The 17,510-nt window shown below is 30.2% G+C and overlaps 3 protein-coding genes across 3 annotated transcripts; 2 read left to right on the top strand and 1 right to left on the bottom strand.

Moving 5' to 3' along the window:
* Positions 1–191: 191 nt before the first annotated feature.
* On the bottom strand, positions 192–6,121 carry LOC145933941 (uncharacterized). Its single transcript, XM_083034009.1, has 4 exons — positions 5,905–6,121; positions 4,857–5,361; positions 4,166–4,784; positions 192–3,801 (listed from the first exon to the last, which is right to left on the bottom strand). The coding sequence occupies exons 2-4, from the start codon at positions 5,359–5,361 to the stop codon at positions 447–449; spliced, it is 4,479 nt and encodes a 1,492-aa protein (XP_082890135.1). The 5' UTR covers positions 5,905–6,121; the 3' UTR covers positions 192–446.
* Positions 6,122–6,294: 173 nt separating this feature from the next.
* On the top strand, positions 6,295–9,183 carry Rpn5 (regulatory particle non-ATPase 5). Its single transcript, XM_083034021.1, has 8 exons — positions 6,295–6,533; positions 6,756–6,921; positions 7,003–7,239; positions 7,506–7,610; positions 7,964–8,145; positions 8,220–8,444; positions 8,520–8,676; positions 8,817–9,183. The coding sequence occupies exons 2-8, from the start codon at positions 6,757–6,759 to the stop codon at positions 9,105–9,107; spliced, it is 1,362 nt and encodes a 453-aa protein (XP_082890147.1). The 5' UTR covers positions 6,295–6,533; position 6,756; the 3' UTR covers positions 9,108–9,183.
* Positions 9,184–9,878: 695 nt separating this feature from the next.
* Positions 9,879–15,828, top strand: Hmt-1 (ABC transporter ATP-binding protein/permease Hmt-1). The gene is made up of 12 exons (XM_083034014.1): positions 9,879–10,275; positions 10,346–10,791; positions 10,984–11,183; positions 11,323–11,482; positions 11,558–11,769; positions 11,890–12,036; positions 12,216–12,439; positions 12,690–12,970; positions 13,056–13,156; positions 13,334–13,677; positions 13,785–13,942; positions 14,283–15,828. The coding sequence occupies exons 2-12, from the start codon at positions 10,477–10,479 to the stop codon at positions 14,670–14,672; spliced, it is 2,532 nt and encodes an 843-aa protein (XP_082890140.1). The 5' UTR covers positions 9,879–10,275; positions 10,346–10,476; the 3' UTR covers positions 14,673–15,828.
* Positions 15,829–17,510: the final 1,682 nt, after the last annotated feature.

Below are 17,510 nucleotides of genomic sequence, written 5' to 3'. Positions count from 1 at the left end.
GGCGAAATATAAATGTATATATAATAATGAAAGAGATTTTCTTGTAATGACAAATATTAAATTATAAAACACATAGCCTGACATCTTTTAAACGAGAATCTATGAAACTATCTTATTGTTAGTACATATAAAATATTTTAATACTACATTGTACACGTTTATATAAAATAAATACAATGTGATGGATAAGATTAAAAAAAAAAAAAAAAAAAAAAGTAATTCTTATGATAAAAAACGGGATAATCTCTATACGTATGAAACTCTCTCTTTTACACAAAGTATATGTACGATTTGATTAATTATTGAATATCACAGAAAAAGAGAACGCTTCGCAATCTATACTTTACGTTCGCGATATTCCATCATTTTTTGTTTTCCCACTCTTCTTCAGATCATCTCAGGCATTTACATGGTATTTACAAGACAATCCATTCTTGATGTTTCATTCATTTCTTTCGATTTCTCAGACTTCGAGTCGGCATAGGCGGGGCCGGGGAAGGTTCGATGTCTGTGAACGATTCGTTCTCGAGGAATAACTTCTTCCTACGAGTACGCGTCTTCTCGACTGACACTTCCGGGGGCGGCAAAGCGTTGTGTCTCGTGCTACGTTTCGACTCGGAGCCAGATAACTCTATGATCGGGATATCCTCCTGTTTGACAGGTTTCCTCCCGCGTCGTTTGGGTTGACGTTGAGCGGAGACTCCTTCATCTTCCGACGTAGTATCGTAATCGCCCTTTGCTTTCGCATTAATAGATTCATACTTCTTCAATTTCTCCTGAAGATCCTCTATACGGTTCTGCAACTTCTTACAATCATTATTCGACGTAGGTGTCAATTGTCTGTGGAATAATTCCTGATACCTCTTCACTTCCCTTTTCTGCCTCTCCAATTCCTCCTGCTTCTCCTTCACCAGGATTTCGTACTTGATCACCGTCTCGTCTCTGTTCTTCATGAAAGCGTCCATCTCGCGTTCCCTATGCGCTAGATTATTTCTCAGTTCGTCGTTTATATTTCGTAATCGTTGATTTTCCATATTCCGGTCCTTCGCATTCTCCTCGAGTAAATTAAATAGCTTTGTATTTCTCTCAGCGTTCTCTAAACGGATATTTAATTCCTTGATGTATTGATCCTTTTGTAAAAGCGTTTCTTTCACTTGGGTTAATTCGTTTATAGTGCCTTTCAACTCCACTTCCATCATCTCGGTATTTTCGTTTCTCTGTATCATTTGCTTCAATTCCTTTTGTAAAGTTATGATCTCGCTATCTTTTTCTTCTTCCTTGAAAGTTATTTCCTTTAATCGATTTTCAAATTCCAACAGTCTCTTATTATTCTCGTCCAGTGCCTTTTGCGTATTGTCTTTCTCCATTTGACATATTTCCAAGTTCTTGTTTAATTGAACAATGTCATCCTTCAACTTGACTATAGTTTCTACACTTTTTTCCAATTGCAATACATTCTCTGCATGTTTATCTAATTCTTTTGAATTTATTTTATCTACATCATCGTTTTCCTTTACTGAAACAAATTCATTTTGCTTACAAACGCTTGTCTCTTTTTCCTGTTTACATTTAAATATATAGTTATCAAATTCTTTCCGAATTGTTTCTAGTTTTTCCAAATATTCTTTAGCATTGTTCTGTGAAGCTGAAAGATCCTTCTCTAATTTATCAATTTCATGTTTGTAATCTGTAATCTTTTGTTCTGAAACCTTGTTAGAGCTTAACAGAGTTTCTTCCACCTTTCGTTTTTCTTCTGCAGCAAGTGACAATTGTTTTTCAAATACTTCCATAGAATGTTTATATTCATCTATAATAGTTTTGTTCGAGCAATCTTTTTCTTTTAAAGACTGCATCGTCTTCTTTATATCGTCTAGATCATCGGTTAGTTTTTTTACTTTTAAACATTCCTGTTCGTGTTGTTTTTGGATGTCGTTGTATTGTTTACTCAATTCTATCAATTGCAACTTTGTGTCATCATCAACTTCAACAGTCTGCACAGCTTCTTCTCTTAAAGATACTTTGTTGCAATCAGTTTGAGTATCTTCCTCTGTTGTTATTGTCGCAGTAGTCTGAGTGTCCTTTTCCATCTTATCTTCAATATCGTAACTCTTATCATTTGTTATATCTGTCTGACAACCTGTTTCCACAAATGTTTGTACAGGCTTATTACATGCAATATTGGACAGCAAAGTTTGTGGAACTTTAGAATTTCTTTCTGAAGATGTCTCTTCTATTGAATTTGAATCATTTGAATCAATTTCTTCAGTTTTATTATCAGATGCTTTTGCATTTGTTTCTTTCTGCATATTTTTTATAATATTATCCAAATCTGATATATCGTCGATAATCAATTCTTCTTTCACAATAATCTCTTGATATTCATCTTGAACAGATATCTTTGATGTCGGTTGCTCTAAATAAGATTCAAGTAACTTAGATTTTTCCTTCTTCAATTGATTAATTTCTTCTTGCAGTTGTAATATTTGGTCCGTAGCATCGAATAATTTTTCACTTTGACTTTCTAATCTTTCTTCTAGAAGCTCAACTACTCTGGTTTTTTCTGTCATACAAATATTAACTTGTTCAAGATGTAATTCTAAATCTTCAATTCTTTCTTCATTTTCAACTATAGCCTTTGCTTGCTCATCGATACAAATTTCTTTTTTCTTTAAGTCACGTGTAATAGTAATATATTCTTCCTTTGCTTCATTGAGAAATTCTTTGAGTTTTTTTACCTGGTCTTCTTTAGCAAGCAATTGTGATGCCATTTTCTCTATATAAGCCTCACCTTCTTGATTAAAACAAATATCTTTCTGAGCAGCTTCTAAAAGACTTTTCGCTACTTTTAAATCTTCTTTTGACAGTCCCAATTCAAAAGAAACTTTATTCTTTTCCACGATTAAAGTTTCATTTGTTACTTTTAGTTCAGTTACCATCTTCTTCAAAGTTTCATTCTTTTCTCTCAATTGTATGTTTCCTTTACCTAATTCTTCCAAAGTTAAATCAAGATCAATATCTTCATTATCATCATTATCACTATAATCGCTGCGACTGCTTTTATTTCTACGTAATTGATTTAACTTTCCCTTGTAAAATTCTTCAACTTGTTTCACAGCCCATTCAAGAGCATCTTCATGTTGAGTTTCCACATCATTTATACGTTGTTTCCAATCAACTTCGAGTTCGTTTATCATCGCAATATACTTGTCAGCCATTTCTTGTCGACTGTGAAAATCTCGAATTAAAGCTGAATTTTTTAAAGTAGCAATTTCCTTTTTCAGTTTTTCATTTTCATTCGCGAGATCTAGATATTCTTCTGAAGTAACATATTCCGAAGCTACCTCTTCCGCGCTGTCTGTCTGTTGCCAGTCTACACTTTCCAATTCTGTTGAATCCCAATCAATTACTTTTTGTATATTCTGTGTAATTATTTTTGAAAATCTAGATTTTAATTTTTTCTGTATTTTCTTTTTTTCTATAACAATTTTTTTCGCAATAGCAGCAAAATTTAGGACATTTTGAGTTTCTACATAGAGATTTGGTAGAGGATTGACATTAACAATCAAAGCTAGATGCTCCTTTCCTGATAATGCACGTTGAAATAATCTGGTTAATTTAGATTCTCTAAACGGTCCGATAGCATCTGTCTTCATTCTTGTTAATTGTCCTTCGTGAATAGATTTTAAACATCTGCCTAATACTAGTAAACTAGTATTAATATTTTGCGCTTCTTTCAATCTGTCTCCGATGTTCAATGTTTTCTTCAAACGTTCCGAGCCCGCCAAATCACAAAAAGAAAACCTATAATATTTAATATTACTCTATAAATATTTAATATTTTAATATAAAAAAAAAACATTAATCTTCTTCTTCTTTAATGTTTTAATTAAATTTCTTAATGTTTTAATTAAAAACATTAATTTCATATTTATTAATACTATAACATTAATAGCATTAATACTGTATACATATATGTATGTATACATAAACAATTGCAAACAAAATTAATCTTTTTTTTCAACTAAAAGAAAATTATCATAACTAAAAATGTTTTAAAATATTTTTTTTTAAACTTTGTCACACAAAGATCTAAAGTATATTTTTAAAATATTTTATATATAAATCATTATAAAATAGTATAGAATAAGAAACAAAATTTACATACGTGCTCACTTCAACTGTGTCAGGTAAACTTTCTGCATAATATTTTAACAATATAATTGTAAATATACAATGAGATCTTGAACTTTTTGCATTTAATGCAGTTGCAGCTATTTTCAAATTATATTGCCCTGCCATCAAAATCTGATAAGCTTCCGCTGCTGAATTCACATAAACAGTTTTTAATCCTTTGATAAATGCTCTGCCATTAGAATCTGTTCCCAATTTTAAAGGCATCCTCTTTTTCTGGCATTCACTTGACAATAAATCGTATACAATCTCATTATAAATTTCTGCAAATGAAACCCAAACCGAATAATGAGCATCATGGCATTGACTGGGGCGAACTGATTCTTCTTGCAATAATTTTTGCATTTGTTTGTAGGAATTCATATACTGATGCTTATCCACAGAACTAAATGTTAGCAATTTAGTTTTTCCTTCAAGTTCCTGTGCACGTTCAAGTGCATCAAGATTCACTACATCACAATAATGCAAAGGTTTATAAGATGGATTTGGTTTTGCAGTAATATTATTAAATACAAATTCCAGTGCACGCGGTATTAGTCCAGGTGAAGTGGTGGTTCCTTGTAATGTATATGATTTTCCTGAATTTGTAGTACCTATCAAATCAAATTATTAATATAAATTAAACTGTCATATAGATATGATAACATATACACAATATTTCTTACCATATGTCATTATAGTGCAGTTATGTCCAGCTAAGAAATCAATCATCTGCTGCTGTACCGTTCGCTTGAATAATTCCAATTGGGTAGTTTCTGGCCCAAATGTTTGTGAAAAAGTAAATTTTCTGCATACAGTCTCATTACTTTTCGATTGCTTAATACAACTTGTATTATTATCCAATATTGGTAATTTTGTAACCAATGTAGTAGAATCTATGATCTTATATGCTTCTTGTTGTTCCTCGTTTAATTTTAATTTCTTTGGAACTGGTTTAAGTCGAAGGTATACCTTAATGGTTTGTAAGGTTTGTGAGGCAGAACGTTCAGATGTATTTTCATTGGTGGAATTGCTTTCTTCCACTTCGTACAATGAAAGTAAATTCTTTCTTGTATCCTTTGATGGAAATGGCCTCTGACTGTACGCTAAAATACTTGGATCTCTGCCAAATAGGTATGACATTTCTTCCGGATTTTCTGACGGACGAATTGAATCCAATGTATTCTCCATCTGCATTAATTTAAAGAAATATATGCAATTATACAAAATTATTCAATATATATTTTGCTTTGCAAAATAAAACAATCTTGACAAAAAATTAATTTTCTAAATTTTTTCAGTAGTTCTAAAATATATACAATATATACAAATTATAAAGCACTAAGATTTTGTAAAATAATCAGAATACTAAATTACAAATTTTTACTCATACGTATAATTGATACTATAAAAATATTACTGATTTTATTTATTAAACATTTTCTTCAAACACACACAGAATTTCTATGCTTCAAAATATATATAAAATATACAAATTTTAATAAATAAATTATTGATCAAACACACACAGCATGCTTACCACGATTGTTATAAAAACATATTAAATTAATCACATCTTTAATCTAACATATATACACGTGCACAAAATATATAATCGTACACATTCTTACAGAGGCTTGCGTGTCATTTAAGTTCGATTTTATATTTAATTTCGTTTACGTTTAATCGAGTTTTCAGCAATAGTTTACAAATCCCTTTCATTCGCAAACCTACCTCATTAAATCGGTCGAAAGACAGCTCTGGTCTCGCAAACAAATGGATGCGTCTTTTACGTAGCCGTGCACCTGTGATATACACAAAATTGCACAAAATATTTACTACTTTCGCACCTTCTCGTCCGTTTCGCACACTCGTCCACGACAAACGGTCATTTAATTCTGAAATTTCGTTTGAAGGGACGCTTTCACCGGATTGGCGAGGAATTTAACGACGTCGCTGATTGGTTCAATCGCGTAGCGGCGCTCATCGACGTAAACCAATCGCAACGTTGCCGAATACACTTGCGCGCTATCTTCTAGTTACTTCTAGGGACTCTAGCGGAGATGACAAGGATTTTATGAAAACGACCTCGCGTATGTCACATCGTGTCGAGCTCCTTCGCTGTCGCGTAAACTGTGACAATTGATATTTAGAATGAGATTGTGTGTTTTTCATTATTGAACCGCATTTATACGCGATAATAACTTGTGTAGGGAGAGAAAAAAATATATAGTTACAAAAGTCTTGTGTTAGAAATATTAGAATTAATTGTAAGCTGTTTGAAAGCAGACAAGCTCAAAAATTAGCTGGCGTTTAACTTCTTATCGTATAATCATTCATTATCGTTAATTATTTACAACGAGGTATGTATTAATTTCTCTGTTATCGCTTCACAATTGAATCTGTGTATCTACAGATCTTTTTTTCTGATACAATGATTAAGATTGATATTCTAACCTCCTTAAAACGAATATTTGATATATATGCTTTTCGTAGGTCTTTGATATCTTCTGTTATTATTTCTTATATTTCTTATACTTTTTATTATTCCTTATATGTATGAAAATTTAATTATTATCAAACAGCATGACGGAGGCTGCAACAGACAACTCTGGCAGACTTATGAAGATGGAGGTGGATTACAGCGATACTTGCGATACAAAAATTCCAGAATGCAAGAAACTTGCTTCTGAAGGAAAGCTGCACGACGCTTTAGATCAATTGTTAGCTTTAGAGAAACTTACCAGAACTGTTAAGTATATTGATATTGTAAAGTAAGTAAATGTTTGTATATAATTGTTACAGAAACTTTGTCTAAACTGTTTTATATAGGGTGCTGATATGGGGTCAACATCGAGACTTCTTGTAGGCATAGTTGAAATTTGCTTAGAGGCAAAGAATTACTCGGCACTCAATGAACATATAATCTTATTGTCAAAGAGACGTTCTCAACTTAAACATGCTGTTACAAAGATGGTACAAGAGTGTTGTACTTATGTAGACAAAATGCCTAATAAAGAAACTATGGTGAAACTGATTGAAACTCTTCGTTCAGTCACAGAAGGAAAGGTAAATATATTTTCAACTTTTCAAGCTAAACTAATACAAAAACTAGTTTTTCATGGTAAAAAATGGTTTTTCGCAGCAAGCTTTAACACTGAGACATATTGGAGCTATTTTTGTGATTTCAATTCTGAAACAAATTCAATATCTCCTTACACTTTATTTTAATTGTCAAAACAACTAGTATTCGAGCAACTCTTGACAAAAATAATTTAATCTTACTAATTAATGTATACTAATTATATAATATTTATACAATTTATATTAAATAGATATATGTAGAAGTGGAAAGAGCAAGGCTCACTCACCGTTTAGCCAAAATAAAAGAAGAAGAAGGAGACATTGCAGATGCTACAACTGTAATGCTTGAATTACAGGTATATATTGTTTATAATCTGGAAAAATAGAATTTTGTTAGTACAATTATTATATTTATTACAAAAGCAATCTAACTTTGCTATCATAATCAATTATTTAATATTGCAGAAAAGTCTACTTTATTGAATATATTATTAAATTTTGTTTATAGAATTGTTATAGCAAGATAATTTTTTTATAAATTTAACAAAATTTTTCCAGCAAATAAAATTATTTTTAACAAATATTTCTGTTTATATAATATGAAATATGTTGTACTAACAAATCCTTTTTAATAAAGGTATTACTTAATAAAAGTTAATTAAATTGTGTAAATTAAAGAATGTAACATTAAATATCATATTACATATAGGTGGAAACATATGGCAGTATGTCACGTCGGGAGAAAGCTTCCCTTATTTTGGAACAAATGAGACTCTGTCTGGCAAAACAAGATTTTATGAGAACACAAATCATGGCAAAGAAAATTAATGTTAAATTCTTCACTGACGAGAATGATGAGGAAACCCAGGCTTTGAAATTAAAATATTACGAGTATGTACATCATGTGTGTATTTAATACCCAAATTTATTATACAATTTTTTGAGAAATCACATTTTGTGTTTAGTTTGATGATGGAACTGGCTCGTCATGAAGGTTGGCATTTGGAATTATGTCGACACAATCGAGCGGTATTAGAAACACCAGCAATTCGAGACGATTCAGAAAAAAGACATACCGCACTTTCTCGAGCGGTTCTTTATCTTGTACTTGCTCCGCACGAGCCTGAGCAGGCTGATATGACGCACAGATTGCTCGCCGACAAACTTCTCGACGAAATACCCACATACAAGTAATAGATTATAATCACTTATTAGAATATTTAAAATATCTATTTCTGATTCTAAAAACAATTAACTATCTACAGAGAATTATTGCGTTTATTTGTAAATCCTGAATTGATAAAATGGTCGGGGTTATGCGAGATTTATGAAAAGGATCTCAGATCAACCGAAGTCTTTTCTTCTTCAACCGAGGAAGGACGCAAACGATGGGCAGACTTGCGAAATCGGGTTGTAGAACATGTAAGTCTTTATATGGCTCTAGAAATATGCTTAAGGTTTTTCTGATCCATACTATTGAAAAATCTATTTTGTTCAATCTATTTCAGAGAAAAATTTACATATTTTGCTCCTGACAACTCAATTTTTTCTTTCTTTTTTAGAATATTAGAATTATGGCCAAGTATTATACCAAGATTACATTAACTCGCATGGCTGAGTTACTTGATCTTCCAAGAGAAGAAACAGAAGCGTGTCTTTGCAATTTAGTAGAAACTGGAGTAATCAGCGCACGTACAGATCGTCCAGCTGGTGTAGTTCGTTTTACTGGCACGCAAGAACCAGCCGCTCTCTTAGATACATGGGCCGCATCGTTATCGAAACTGATGGGCCTTGTGAATCATACTACGCATTTAATTCATCAAGAAGAAATGTTAGCTGTTGCGCAATCTTAAAATTGGTATATATCATATATTGATGTATATTGATGTATTTCTCATATTATATACATTTTATTTTCATTCAACATTAGCACACTGTGTACACACTTATTTACGATTTATAGATTTATTAACAAATCAACTAATCACATTCAGTTATTATTTTGGAATTGCAAAAGTGCTATAATAAATATTTTTCCTGTGTACTTATAATTTAACAATCAAATTTAAAGAAGCTATAATTTGCTTAAAATGGAAATTCTATATGAAAAGCAATTGCATTGTGAATAATTTTTTCTACTTGATCGACTATTTTAATACAGTATATATTAAAAATGTATTTAAAAAATTGCTTTTTATGTCTAATAATATTGAAATAAAAACAGATCAATCTTTTCTTTTTGCCGAATTAAGCTAAATCCAGACTAAGCATTGACATGATTATTATCGTTAATGTTTTTTCTCTGAAATTTATCGTCCTCGATCTGCATTGATTTAGTCTGGACCCAGCTTTTCAAAAGATTTTTGCGATTAAAAAAATGACACCGCAAACACGACATTAATCGGATAATTTTGAAGTAGATGTAATTAAAATTTCAATTACCTATCTAATTAAAAATCATCCGATTTATGTCGCGTTTGATGTCATTTTAATCGCAAAAATCTCACTAATCCTTTAAAATTATTTTTCGATCCGATAAAATGCAAATTAAAGGTTTTAGTTTTTATATATAAGATGTTTATACATTCGCGTGAATTATTGTATTATTTTTAGTATAGATATCTGTGAGATAGATAAGGAAAGGTTCCCGGTGTCGTCGAAGCGAGAGCGAGAACGAATAAAGAGCGAGCGAGATGTTTAAAGATAATTTTAATTAGTGGATTAGGGAGATTTTTGATTAAAATGACACGACATAAATTGGATAATTTTTAATTAATAGTTACGTAATCATAGAAAGGAATTATCAAAAATTTTTTACGGGCCATGACCTTTAGAAATAGAAGAAAGCAAAAATATGACGGTGCAGACAATACCTTCTCTCTCACTTGGTACGTGTCACGTGTGCGCATGCGTTTAGACATACTATATATATGAATAATCCGGCATTAGTACAAACATGAGAAAGTTGCAATAGTACTTTCGTATTTTTGTGTAATACAATTGTAATGAAAAATATACGAGGTATGTATAAATAATTATACAGCAACAAAGCGCAATTAATGCAAAGATGTTAATAACTATTACATTTCAGATGTATTAATTTAAATTCCAAAATATTGGGCTTAGATACATATCGTTGAGTTGTATGAAGGATGATAATGCAAAAAAGTGTAGAGGAGAAGTGATGAAATTAAATTATTTTTAATCAATTTGTCAATAAATATGGATAAAACAGTAACAATGAGATATTGTCCTCCGAACATAACTTTTTATGACATTTGGGTGGATCATGGTGTGTCCAAGTGTTTCATGGACACTATCGGCATTGCAATAATTTCTTTATATTTAATTATATTTGGATCCATCCAATTGTGGATATATCGCAAGTATGGAACAGACACCGATGAGAATATGTTGCCGAGAAGCAAATTGTATACTTTGCAAAAGTTTTTGTTATTCTTTGTTCCCTTTTTGAGTATACTGAGGATAATTTTACAAGCTACAGTCTTGGATGATGGAATGGTTTATGGATATATGGTGAGATTTGTTGCATATATTTAAGTTTTTTGAATTATATAGAATTAAATCATAAAATTTGGAATAATTATCATTCATTTTTCTCTAATCTTTGATATGATTTGATATCTTGGTCTAGAAAGAAAAGTTATTTATTTTCGCATATAAGATAAATTTGAATGTCTTTGTAAATAACCATTAATTTTTTTGCAGATATTTACAACAGTATTGACAGTAAATGTTTATCCATATTCATTCTATATACTGAAAATTGAAAGGCATAAACTGTTACCAAGTGTACCGCCACATGGCCACGGATTGGTGCTATTGGGTTTTTGGACTTTGGCATTTGTTGCTGAAAATCTTGTTTTTATCAACATTGGAAAGTTGGAATGGTGGTTTCACTTAAATTCGTAAGTTTATAGAAGAAAAAACCAGGTTGCATTTACTTTGTGTATAAATGGATAAACCATATAAAAGGATAATTTTTTTTCAAAGTATTGCACTCCAGTCAGTTGATTTTATTTAATTTAAATTTGATTTTTTTTACAGTTTAACAGACCAGATTGAAATGGCTTTATTCGTTTTGCGTTATGTTAGTAATCTATTAATTTTTGCTCTTGGTCTACGAGCTCCTGGCATCGCAAATTTTGATTCTGATTATCGTGCGCTTAATGATGGCTCAACCTTGTATTCGCGATATTATCAAAGAGTAAGTAACATTATTATATATTATATATTTTTGTAGCATATAATTAGGAAGTGTTAATTCTAGAGATATTTTTAGAGACCAGATGATAATGTTTCTACATGGGTAAATCTGTGGTACAAGATTAAAGTCTTAGCACCGTTTTTATGGCCGAAAAAAAATTTCTTACTTCAGTTAAGAGTGATATTTTGCTTCATGTTATTACTATTTGGACGTTTGATAAATCTTTACGTACCAATCTACAATAAAAAGATTGTAGATAGTCTTGTGATTGAACCTGTAAAATTTAGGTATGTGAAAATGTAGATGTAAGATTTTCCATTATTTTATTTATATCTATTTATTATTGATTCCCAATATATTTTTCTTATTGTGTCATAATCATCAGTTATTGCCACTTCTTATTATAGATGGGACATAATATTGATATATGTACTGTTCAAATTTTTGCAAGGCGGTGGTACAGGAGGTATGGGTTTATTGAACAATTTAAGATCCTTTCTTTGGATTCGTATTCAGCAATATACTACTCGTGAAGTAGAGATAGAATTGTTTAGGTGAGTTGAATGACATCTCTTTCTTATATAATATTAATTCTATTTAATATATTAATATAATATTAATTCTATAAATATTAAAATATTGTGTCGCAAAACTTGCTCTTATCGCTATATTTAGATAAAATAGAATTTATTTATATTTTATGTTTATTTATTTTATATATAATATTTTCCAGGCATTTACATGGATTAAGCTTACGATGGCATCTTGGGAGAAAGACTGGTGAAGTATTAAGAGTCATGGATCGTGGCACAGACTCAATTGATAATCTGCTTAATTACATTCTTTTTTCAATTGTACCCACTATTATTGATATTATGGTAGCTGTCATATTTTTCATCAGTGTATTTAATAAATGGTTTGGTCTCATCGTTTTTACGACTATGATTCTCTATATCGGTAAGTGTGTAATATAATTAAGAGAGCATATATATTATTCTATAATATATTTTTTTTTGCGACCTGCTATTCAACGATCAGGATTATAACATAAAATATGATCATAAAAGTAAACAATAGATTAGATTGCTATTAGATTAGCTATCATCATAGTAGAAATTAGCGGATTGCAAATTATTAATTTTAATTATTTTAAATAATATTGTGTAATCTTTTACAAAAGTTTCTCATAGTAAATTTTTAATTTAAGCTGCCACGATTCTAATCACGGAATGGCGTACAAAGTTCCAGAGGCGTATGAATTTGGCTGATAATGCTCAAAAAGCACGTAGCGTTGACAGTTTACTTAATTTTGAAACAGTGAAATATTACACCGCCGAGGCATACGAAGTGGACAGCTATAAAAATGCAATTTTAGATTTCCAAGTACAGGAATGGAAATCGAATATTACATTGAATATCTTGAATACTTTGCAAAACATAATTGTTTGTGGTGGTTTATTGTCTGGATCTCTGCTATGTTTACATATGGTTAGTGATCCCGTCGTAATTATTATAAAAACAATTTTTAATTATAATGATAAAATGTAACATTGATAAATTGATTTTTTCATAGGTTGTTTTCCACGAAGGTTTAACAGTCGGCGACTACGTCTTGTTCGCTAGTTATATAATACAACTTTATGTACCATTAAATTGGTTCGGAACATATTACAGGTATATATACACTATATAAAAATAATATAATTTAAACAACATAATATTATTTACATTGCTCTGTGTGATTGATTATAAATTAATATAATTATATATAAATTATATATAAATTAAGCTAATTGTGAACTATCATTTCGAACACTTTTTGTTTATTTGGATAAATTTTTTTATTCAAAGGGCTATTCAAAAGAATTTCGTCGATATGGAAAATATGTTCGAACTGCTCAGAGAAGAACAAGAAGTAATAGACGCACCAGGAGCCGCAGTATTAGATGTTAAGCGAGGACAAGTGGCGTTCCACAATGTATCGTTTGGCTATATCCCGGAGAAACTCGTGCTTAGAAATATTAGCTTTATCGTACCTGCGGGAAAAACGGTTGCATTCGTTGGTCCATCTGGTGCCGGGAAAAGTACCATCATGCGATTACTATTTCGCTTCTACGATGTAGAACAAGGCGAGATATTAATCGACGGGCAAAATTTGAAGACCGTTAAGCAGAAGTCTCTAAGAAGTGCCATAGGTATTTTCGTATTATGCATTCTTATTTTATTCTGCTGATCTAATTGTTTTTGCTTGACGATTACTTATTAATATTTATAAAAATCCTCATCTCACGATTCGTATCAGGTGTCGTACCGCAAGATACAGTCTTATTCAACAATACTATAAGATACAATATCCAGTATGGTTGTATTGATGCACCAGAAGCAGATATAATCGAGGCTGCAAAACACGCGGATATCCATGAAAGGATCCTTACGTTTCCAAACAGTTATGAAACTCAGGTTTGTCAAATATGATACGTTAGAATTATATTCTTTTTAATGTAATTTTTTCTGTACTTTGCTACAATTCCTCATCTCTTTCTGTTTTATCTTTAATTATTGCCTGCTGCCTAAACATGTAGACTTGGATCTTTTAAGATAAATTTAAAGATGTATTGCTATATAAAGAAAGAATAAATTAATGAATAAAGAACGAATAATAATTTATATTTAAATAAATAAAATTGCACTTGTAATTACTGTACTTGCTGTATTTGTAAAATACTTGTAATTAACTTCTTGCGGTATTGTAAGATTATCTTACACAGATTTAACTTAAACTATTTAATTTTTCTTTTAGGTCGGCGAAAGGGGGCTTAGACTCAGTGGTGGTGAGAAACAACGCGTCGCAATTGCGCGCACAATATTGAAAGCACCGAAAATAGTGCTGCTGGATGAAGCTACAAGTGCTCTAGACACACAAGCGGAGCGTAATATACAAGCGGCATTAAATAGAGTGTGCGCTGGACGAACTACTATTATTATAGCACATAGATTATCTACTATAATTCATGCAGACGAGATTATTGTCCTTAAAGACGGCGAAATTGTTGAAAGAGGTAAACATGAAGAATTAATTTCATGTAATGGTGTTTATAACGCAATGTGGCAAGCGCAACTTGAAAATAATCAAGAAAATGGTAAGAATGAGGAAAATTCTTCTAAACATGAAGAACATGCGACGTCCTAATTAGTAATAAGTAAAAATCTATAATAGTTTTATTTTATATACATATATATATATGGTATATACACACACATGCGTATTGATATATGGATATATGTTTGCTCTTACATATATGCATATATTATATAGTGCGCACGCGCGTGTATATATACACATAGTATTTGTTAATAAAGTTATTAGTTTTATATATATTTAATTTCTAAGTGAAAAAGAGAAATAGTAAATAAGTAAATGGCAACTTTATATAATAACATTGTGTATACAAATACTCGTGTGGAAAATTTTACAAGGGTAAAGGACTAAAAAAGGATAATATTGTTCATTTATATACATAGATTTATAATTAGATTTTACGCAAGAGAATATTCTTGTTATTTGTTTAAAATTGACTTCTGGTTATTATCTAGTTAATACATTTTGGCTTTTGACGGAAAATGGATATAATAAAGTCTTCGTATAAATTTAATTTTGCTTCATAAGTCTTAATACAATATACAATAGCATTGCTCGATTGATATTCTCTTATCCTTCTTTATTCCGTTGTTATTTCTTGCATTATTTCGTTCGCGAAAGTTCCATCTGGACTCCAACCGGATTCATCGACAGACGCAACTGGTACGCTCGGCCGGTTGCTGCCCCACGCAAAATAATAACTCGCGATAAACGCCCATGTCAATATGTAGAACACCTGGGTGGTAATTTTTATTGTTAATAATTAATGTATTATTTTTATATTTACACATATAACACGTATATCAAAGAGATTATATATGTACGTTTTCCTGAACTAAACGTTTTTCAGATAATTCAATAACGACAGTTTATGTGGACAGAGAGCTCGAATTATAGATTTTCAGAAATCAGTTTACCTTAGCTGTGACTGTACTCATTATTTTAATAGCTATTTACATTTTGATTAAAATATCTTTTTTCTTTAGTTTTCTCAATTTATTTGACAGGCATTCAAGCCGAAACTCGAGATATTCTTTTGTGTTCAAGACAAAAGATTGTGAAATTGAATCCATATATATGTACATAGATATATATGAATATAAATATATTTATATATATATTTTATTTGTATAAGCCACATAATTTAAATTTAGATAATTTATGATTTTAAGAAAGTTTGACTAATCAGCAAAATCGAGTAAATATGATAAATTTTAAAATAATTATTCTATGATTATATTTTGGTAATAATAAATTATTGTCTTATTGCAATTTTTGTATAAACAATTATTTTAACAATAAGTATAATTTGTTTATCATTTTCTAGGAAATTAAAATTGTAAAAAAATGAAATTATATATAAAGTAATACAAGGCCGTGATACATTAACTGCATGGTTTTTTAATAATTAATTTGAAGTACACAAAAAACAAAATGTACTCGCGTAATTTTATTTCGTAGCGCATTAAATATTTCATGTCAACAACGAAGTACGCATTGTTATATTATGTATTCGGCCTTCGCGGTGTATATTAGTACATAAATAAGAGCACGCTGTTTATATGCGGTCATTTGGCTGTCATTTGCGTGGCAAAACTCGAGCGAAGAGGTAGCGTATCGTCGTATTGCATTTGAAACGTGACAAATAAATAATAAATAGCGTTAAACACGATGATTCGCTGTGATCATTAGTGATCATCAGCCTTCACGATTAATTAATTCCCGCGGCAAACAATATACAACATAGAAGAATCGTGGTATAGCAAGTACCTCGAGCGATCTATTTATTTAAATTTAAAATATATCGAATCGAAGCTTTATAATAGAGAAATAGTAATTGTAAAGTATTTTTATTTCGCGATATTTACAGTGATAATTATTTCTTCAATTCTTACAGTCGAGTATATTCTCGCATTTCGCTCTCTTTGATTTTATAATCGTGATTTACGTATAATTTGTACTCTCATTATTTTCAAAACGAGAGATCGCTAAAAGTTCGGATCAAACAATTCGAAATAATAGAAAAAACCTTGTGTTATATCGACTTTTTATTAAAAATACATATTTATTTCGTGAGTGTAAGACGACATATATTATTTGTGAGACAATGAAACATTATAATATATATAAACTGTTGAGTGCAATTATAGTATTGAGAATATATTGTGCAAGTACTGTGTGATTATTATACATTCTAATGAATAGTGAGTGCGATCGCAATTAATTGTGTTTTCGTGATGGAATGTTGTGCCATAAAAAAGCAGCCAAGAGAATGAATACAATAATAAGAAAGGAAAAGGAAAAGTTTGGAAAAACATCCACGAAAGAGGTAGAATAATTTATTATTTGTTAGTTTTTTAATTGTTACTTGTGTGAAATCAATTGTTTATTGCTCTGTTTATTTCGATTTAATTAAAAAGAGACTTTCGATCTTCATTATATATATATATATATATATATATATATATATAATAAAAAAGATTTTTAAAAAATTAAAATTTTAACCATTTTATATAACAATTAAACTTGTATTAATTATTTGATTTGACACAAGTCGATCGCAATAAAATGTAGTTTGCGTATAAGAAATAAAAAACTGATATATATTATAATAATAATCAATAAGATAATATATACATATATATAAGCTGTAAATTAATTAAGGTGATGCTGGAGTGTACTCTGTTTTACCGACGAAATATTAATTTTTATAACTTTTATGTTTATTTTTTATTGCTTTTATGTATTGAGAACTTTATAGCGCATCTGTACCAATATCGGGGAACCAATTTATTGCTCTTTTTTATGTTATTATTTCGGTTTTGCACATGTTTTACATAAATCAAATTTTTTTTTTTTTTTAAGGTTAAACTTCTAAACTCAATTTTA

This window comes from Prenolepis imparis, unplaced genomic scaffold (assembly GCF_030444845.1).
Source record: "Prenolepis imparis isolate NDT839.2.m4 unplaced genomic scaffold, iyPreImpa1.0 SCAF_3, whole genome shotgun sequence".
NCBI lineage: Eukaryota > Metazoa > Arthropoda > Insecta > Hymenoptera > Formicidae > Prenolepis > Prenolepis imparis.
Note: the sequence above shows the minus strand (reverse complement) of the source record. Positions and strands in the feature narration are given on the sequence as shown.